Source organism: Alosa sapidissima, chromosome 1, assembly GCF_018492685.1.
Source record: "Alosa sapidissima isolate fAloSap1 chromosome 1, fAloSap1.pri, whole genome shotgun sequence".
NCBI classification, from domain to species: Eukaryota; Metazoa; Chordata; class Actinopteri; order Clupeiformes; family Clupeidae; genus Alosa; species Alosa sapidissima.
The window spans coordinates 49838623-49846122 of NC_055957.1; the positions used below are offsets into that span (position 1 = coordinate 49838623).

Consider the following 7500-nt stretch of genomic DNA (forward strand, 5'->3'; position numbering starts at 1 on the left):
TTGAAGTGTCACTCTCAATACATTAACATGACAGTTAAGCAGCAGAGATACAGAGTCACTTTATATGCCATCACGTGGTTTAACAGCTTTATATCTCAGATGCAAATCTGCTGTGGAGGTTTATTCTCAAAGTACTTTGTTTGAAGTTGCTGGAGTTTACTCATTACCGTGTTTTGAGTGAGGTGAAAACAGACTGTGACTGCTGCCAGATTGAAACAGGTTCCCAGGTATGTCTGAGTGTCAACATCTGAAAATGGGCATACACCGACAGTCCCTTAGGAGAGGCATGACACATGCGACAGGAATACTTCACCACCTTAGTGGCGGAAAGAAGAAACAAGAGTGAAAAAGAGAGGGTCTGAGATGGACACCCTCGCGTCTAATGTGTCAATCTTCACACAGTCCTGGCTCACCAAAAAGAGAGGTGATTGTCTCACCTTTTCTTTCCCATTCCTGCCGTTGCCATCCACTAACAGGAAAACAAAATCTTCTTCCTCGCTGTACAGCACAGCAATTAGCACCAAAATCACGCCACTACAAAGTTGGTGGCTTAGTTCCACTCATTAACTTCCTCTCAGCATACCACTCCACCTGTTAGCCCCCCCATTTTCTAATTTTCTGTCTCTTCCACTCTTTCTTTCTCTCTCACCCCTGTTCTCTCCTTCTCTACCTTGCATTCTCCCCTTTCTTTCTTTCTTTCTTTCTTTATTTCCCTCACTCATGTTTTAGTTCCCTTCTGTTCTTGCTATCTCTTCCTGCATCTTTTGAGCTGTGGCTGTCACCAGCCCTCTTAACAAGAGCCGTCCAGTCTGGAAACAAAAGGGCTAATGTACTGGCGTTGGCGCAGGTCTGGAAACAAAAGGGCTAATGTACTGGCGTTGGCGCAGGTCAGTGCGGCTCGCAGTGGGTTCCGTCCGAGCCATATGCATGTCAGTCACCTAGCCAGCCCGTAGACCAGGTCCCCCTACACACACACACACACACACACACACACACACACACACACACACACACACACACACACACACACACACATACACCCACTCTTATTTGAGCAAGGCTGTTTGCTCAACCAGGGCCAGGACTATATAAGGGTGCAGCGGCAGTTGAGTCAGGCCAATGGGAAGGTGGAATATTATACAAGGCTGAAGACGGGACAGTGAGGGTCATATGAGTTTAGTCTGGATGTGCTTTGAGAAATGACGGGTACGTCTCTGGAAGTCCCATCTCCTCACCAGAAGGGAGGGAAGAGTAGGGGAAAGAGGTACTCAGCAGAGAGCAGCAGAGTGTGTGAACTCCCCTACGCCTCCTACTCCCCTACGCCTCCTACTCCCCTACGCCTCCTCCTCCTCTACCCCCCTTGTGTGGTATCGACGCGGGGTAGGCTCCTCTTTAGCGAGACGCTCTACGTCTTTGACACACTCCTCCATGTTGCTATTTTGCTGGCAAACGCTCCCCCAACAAAACAGATGTCAAACGAGTTTCCAGCTGTCCCCGCGTGAGCCTAGCAAATGTGTTGTTTTGTTCTGAGCTGTACACATTTAAAACAAGAGACAGACAGAGAGGGAGAGAGAGAAAGAGAAAGAGAGAGAGGGGGGGGGGGGAGAAGGGAAAAAACTCAAAACAGCGTCGGGTCCTAAGATGGAGGTCTTCCTCCCAGGACGTGACAGGCTGTTGGCTGGAGGACGCTCAGGAAGGCTTTGGCAGGCCAACAAAGACAGCCCTTCAGCTGCAGGGTGTAGGTTTTCAGGCCCCAGCATCCCCTTTGGCAGCGGCACAGAGAGCGCTGTCGTGCACACGGGCTCCTGGCCCGCGAGACGCTGGAAGTGAGGCCCTGCTCTTTTATTTACTCAGGCTGCCGGGGCCCGGGCATTTCTCGTCTGGGTGAAGGAGGGGAAAAACATGTCGAGAAAAAAAAAAAAAAGAAACGCCCTGCACTCTTTTCCTCCCGGGTCCCCCGGGGCAATCTGTGCTCTCATCCGCCGTGTTCACACACTCGTCTCTGTCTCTTTCTCTCTCTCTCTCTCACTTTCTCAATGTGTGTGTGTGTGTGTGTGTGTGTGTGTGTGTGTGTGTGTGTGTGTGTGTGTTGCACATGTCTGTGTGTGTGGACTGTTGTATCCTGTTTTCTCTCTCCCCATTCATAGTAGAGATACTGAAAGTTATTTTGCTTAATATCACGACCTTAAAACTATGCTTTTAAATATGACTTATTGAGGAATATAATTTTGATGCACCACTAGCAGTAACAAAAGAAGAAAAATAAACCAAAGCAAAAGTTTTCATTTGTTGATACTGGTCAAGTGGGGCATGATACTCTAGTCTCTGCTGTTAAGAGATATTTTGTTTTGAAGCGTCAGTCATAGACAGCTTTTTTACTCGCTGCAGTTAAGGCTCCTTCACAGGAAACTGTATTCGTAAACCGCCAGTCATCAGTCATGAAAAATAAAAAGATCCTAAAACACTGTGCATTTCTGTGCTGTGGTCCAGGCCTCCCTGGCATGGTGAGCCCGTGTCAGCCTGGCACGATGCCCGGAGCTGGGAGGTTTCCGGGAGGCCGGCTCGTCGGTGAGGAGGTAGCCGTCAATGTGCCTCTTTCAGCAGTTTGAAGGAACAGGGGGATGCCCCCTGACCCCATCTGTTTCCTGAAGATAGGCCACAGCGGGTTAAGTACTCGTTGAGGGGCATGTTGTCCTGACAGAAAGCAGATATCTACAGCAAAAAAAAAGACACACAAAAAAAAAACACTCCAAGAGACTGGCCTGTCCACTGAAGGACCGAGCAGAGGCTACGTCCAGACAGCCAGCTTAATGCCTTCCCTCGGCCGCCTCATAAATCTCAGCAGCTTCCCCTTGTTTTTCCTGTTCTCAGCTTCGCCTTTTGACTCGCTGTTTTCCAAAGAGTAGGAATTGCAGTGTTTTATTTTAGTGCGGAAGTTCACAGCACTTAGAATTCAGCTGAGGAAGTAGTGGCCTGTAACCTTTTGAACTAGGGGAAAGCAGTGCACTGGGTGTATTATGGAGTTTTGTCAGATTTTTTTGCTTTTGTTCCTGTGCTCAATGTGCACACTATGCTTTGAGATAGATACTGTGTGGTGAAAGATAAGTGTGAATGTGTGTGTGTGTTAGTGTGCATATGCCTGTGCGCATGTGCGCGTCTGTGTGTGTCTGTATGTATGTGTGTGTGTGTGTGTGTGTGTGTGTGTGTGTGTGTGTGTGTGTGTGTGTGTGTGTGTGTGTGTGTGTGTGTATGAATGTAGGCTACCTGTAAAAGAAAAAGGGGGATTCACTGACAGTTGCCCAGTTACCTCAGGTCACGGGCTGCACCTGTCCGTCCTTGGTCGAGCCTGGTAGGGCGTTCTCTCCTCTCCAGCATCCCTGCCTCTCTCCATCCCCCCAACCCTGCCCCGCTCGCTGGCCCCTGGCATGGGCTACGAGAGGGCAGTGCCAGATAGCCAGTGCCCCCGCTGTAGGGATGCCTCTGTGCCGTCAGGACTCGCTCACACACTTGTGCCAACATTGATGAACTGGCCATGAATGTGTACGCCCATGCAGTATGCAGGAAACTGCTATTCTGTTTTTTATATGTATATTAGAATATATTATTGTTATTCATAGTAGTAGCAGAAGTACTACTATTACTACTACTAGTAAGAAAAAGAATAAGAAAGAATAAGAAAAAGAAGAAGAAGAAGCTTTTCTTTCAAATACACTCTTACATCCATTATGACCATTTCTATATTTTTATCAAAAGAGTTAAATATCTCTAGATTTTTAGTTCTAAAATACCTATATTTCTTTACTTCAATGTGTGGTCATTGTGGGGTCTTTTTTGTAGAAACAATCCAAGTGATTGTTAAAGAATAATAGAGGTATTCTAATTTACCTCACGCAGGGCATCCATCTTAGAGCAGCCAATAGCGTCGAGCTGGGTGAAAATGTCAGATTACTTTTTGAGTCGCAGTGGGTTTAGTCATTACATGACCACCTACAAGGTTAATTGTGGTAAAAGCATTTTAATTTTCTTGTACTTCTTTCCCCCCTTTAATTATGCTCTAAATTACTTATTTAAATGTACGTTTTTGAAATGACTCCTAAAGTGAGGTATTATATGAAAAAGTGGCCATGTTTAAAGTTCCATTGCAAATTAGAAAGAAAGAAAAGAAGGAAAAATAGCAACTCGGCATTGTTGGTTTCCACGGTGATCTTGTGATCTTGTGATCTTCTTCCATGTCTCTTTCTCCCTTCCCACCTCTTCCAGCCACACAAACACCAACAGATTGACACACACAGAGTGTGTATATCCTCTTCATTTTTTCTAACAGGAGATTCCATGAAAAGAACACACAGTACCTTTTACACACAGGTAGACATGGGTTTTAAGTGTACAGTATAAGTACTTATGCACTGTAATGGCCTATGCTTTATGTGTGTGATCACTTGTAGTGTAATTGTCTTCCATTCTCCCATTCCTGTCATTGTAGACGGAGCTGACCTTGAGGATGACCCTTCCTGCTCTTGGCCTGCATCTTCGCCCTCCAGCAAAGACCAGACGTCCCCCGGCCACGGCGATGACTACGACTTTGGTGAGGAGGAAGGCGTTCCCGGCCTTCCCTACCCGTGCCAGTTCTGCGACAAGTCCTTCAGTCGCCTGAGCTTTCTGAAGCGCCACGAGCAGAGCCACGGCGACAAGCTGCCCTTCAGCTGCACCTTCTGCAGCCGCCTGTTCAAGCACAAGCGCAGCCGCGACCGGCACGTCAAGCTGCACACCGGCGACAAGAAGTACCACTGCGGCGAGTGCGACTCGGCCTTCTCGCGCAGCGACCACCTCAAGATCCACATGAAGACGCACGCCTCCAACAAGCCGCACAAGTGCCCCGTGTGCCGCCGTGGCTTCCTCAACTCCAGCTCGCTCCACGGACACATGCAGGTGCACGAGCGCGGGGCCAAGGAGGGCGTGGGAGCGGGCGGCCGGGCCGAGACGCGCAAGTGCAGCCGCTGCGAGGAGGGCTTCGACGTGCCCGAGGAGCTGCAGCGCCACATCGCCGAGTGCCACCCGGAGTGCTCGCCGTCGGACGACGCTGCCCTGGGGCCCGGGCTGCAGTGCATCTACTGCCACGAGCCCTTCGGCGACGAGGGCACGCTGCTGAGCCACATCGACCAGGCGCACGGGCGCGACCGCGACCGCAAGGGCCACGCGTGCGCCGTGTGCTCCGAGCACTTCGCCACCGTGGAGGAGCTCTACGCCCACATGGACGTCCACCAGCTGCCCGAGTCCAGCAACCACAGCAACAGCCCCTCGCTGCTGACGGTGGGCTACACGTCCGTGTCCAGCACCACGCCCGACTCCAACCTCTCCGTGGACAGCTCCACCATGGTGGATGCGGCGCCGCCGGTCCCCAAGACCCGCGGCCGGAGGAAGAGGACCGCCCAGCACGCCTCCGACATGCCTGGCCGCTTGGCCAAGCAGTCCAAAACCGCCTACAGCTGCATCTACTGCAACAAGCAGGTGTTCTCCAGTCTAGCCGTGTTGCAGATTCACCTGAAGACCATGCACCTGGACAAGCCGGAGCAAGCCCACACCTGCCAGTTCTGCCTGGAGGTGCTGCCATCTCTCTTCAATCTCAATGAACACCTGAAGCAGGTGCACAACGCCGAGGACCCCTCCGCGCTGCTGGCCACACTATCGGACGCCTTACTTCAGTGCAACTTCTGCCCGGAGGTCCTGGGCGACCTCAACGCCCTCCAGGAGCACATCCGCTGCTCGCACGGCTTCCCCAGCCCCGTGGCCAAGGAGAGCAACGCCTTCTTCTGCCCGCAGTGCTTCATGGGCTTCCTGACCGAGGCCACGCTGGACGAGCACGTGCGCCAGACCCACTGCGACACGGGCAGCCTGCGCTTCGACTCGCCGCTGGCGGTCAGCTCCAAGGACCCCATCGTGGAGGTCTACTCCTGCTCGTACTGCACCAACTCGCCCATCTTCAACAGCGTGCTGAAGCTCAACAAGCACATCAAGGAGAACCACAAGAACATCCCGCTGGCGCTCAACTACATGAACAACGGCAAGCGGTCACTCAGGGCCCTGAGCCCCTCGTCCCCCGTGTCCGTGGACACGGCTCTGCTCAAGCACGCCACTCAGTCCTCGCGCTCGGCCAGTGAGTTCATCTGTAACCAGTGCGGCGCCAAGTACACCAGCCTGGACCTCTTTCAGACCCACCTCAAGACGCACCTGGACAGCGTGGTGCCGATGCTCACCTGCCCGCAGTGCAACAAGGACTTCCCCAACCAGGAGTCCCTGCTGAAGCACGTGACGGTGCACTTCACCATCACCTCCACCTACTACATCTGCGAGAGCTGCGACAAGCAGTTCACCACCGTGGACGACCTGCAGAAGCACCTGCTGGAGATGCACACCTTCGTGTTCTTCCGCTGCACGCTCTGCCAGGAGGTGTTCGACTCGAAGGTGTCCACCCAGCTCCACCTGGCGGTCAAGCACAGCAACGAGAAGAAGGTGTACCGCTGCACCTCGTGCAACTGGGACTTCCGCCACGAGACGGACCTGCAGCTGCACGTCAAGCACAGCCACCTGGAGAACCAGGGCCGGGCGCACCGCTGCATCTTCTGCGGCGAGTCCTTCAGCACCGAGGTGGAGCTCCAGTGCCACATCACCACGCACAGCAAGAAGTACAACTGCCGCTTCTGCAGCAAGGCCTTCCACGCCATCATCCTGCTGGAGCGCCACCTGCGCGAGAAGCACTGCGTGTTCGAGGGCAAGGCCCAGAACTGCGGCACCAACGGCTCCACCTCGGGCGGAGGCGACCCCGTGTCCAAGGACGACCCCGAGCTGCAGGGCCTCATGGGCAACAGCCACGGCGGCAGTGGAGGAGGAGGTGGAGCCGGAGGTGGAGGAGGAGGTGGTGGTCACGTCGGCGCCGGGGAGTCCCACAACAGCCACGACGGCAGCGAGGAGGACGTGGACACCTCGGAGGTGATGTACAGCTGCGACATCTGCGGCGCCTCGTACACCATGGAGTCCCTGCTGACCAACCACCAGCTCCGCGACCACAACATCCGGCCCGGCGAGAGCGCCATGCACAAGCGCAAGGCCGACATGATCAAGGGCAGCCACAAGTGCAACGTCTGCTCGCGGACCTTCTTCTCCGAGGCCGGACTTCGCGAGCACATGCAGACCCACCTGGGGCCGGTCAAGCACTACATGTGTCCCATCTGCGGCGAGCGCTTCCCCTCGCTGCTCACGCTGACCGAGCACAAGGTCACCCACAGCAAGAGCCTGGACACGGGCAGCTGCCGCATCTGCAAGATGCCACTGCAGAGCGAGGAGGACTTTCTGGAGCACTGCCAGATGCACCCAGACCTGCGCAACTCGCTGACCGGCTTCCGCTGTGTTGTCTGCATGCAGACCGTCACCTCCACGCTCGAGCTCAAGATCCACGGCACGTTCCACATGCAGAAGACCGGCACCATGTCCACCAACCACCCG

The 7500-nt window shown here is 53.6% G+C and overlaps 1 protein-coding gene across 8 annotated transcripts in view; it reads left to right on the forward strand.

Annotated features, from left to right (window-relative positions):
* LOC121717686 (zinc finger protein 521) overlaps positions 1 to 7500 on the forward strand; it is a 109140-nt gene that overhangs the window by 42130 nt on the left and 59510 nt on the right. For all 8 annotated transcript variants that reach the window (XM_042102572.1, XM_042102573.1, XM_042102574.1 and 5 more), the window contains one exon: positions 4484 to 7500. This exon is cut by the window's right edge and continues 513 nt beyond it. In XM_042102572.1, the coding sequence (XP_041958506.1) occupies positions 4840 to 7500 (2661 nt within the window). In that variant the 5' untranslated portion in view covers positions 4484 to 4839. The remainder of the gene's footprint in view (positions 1 to 4483) is intronic.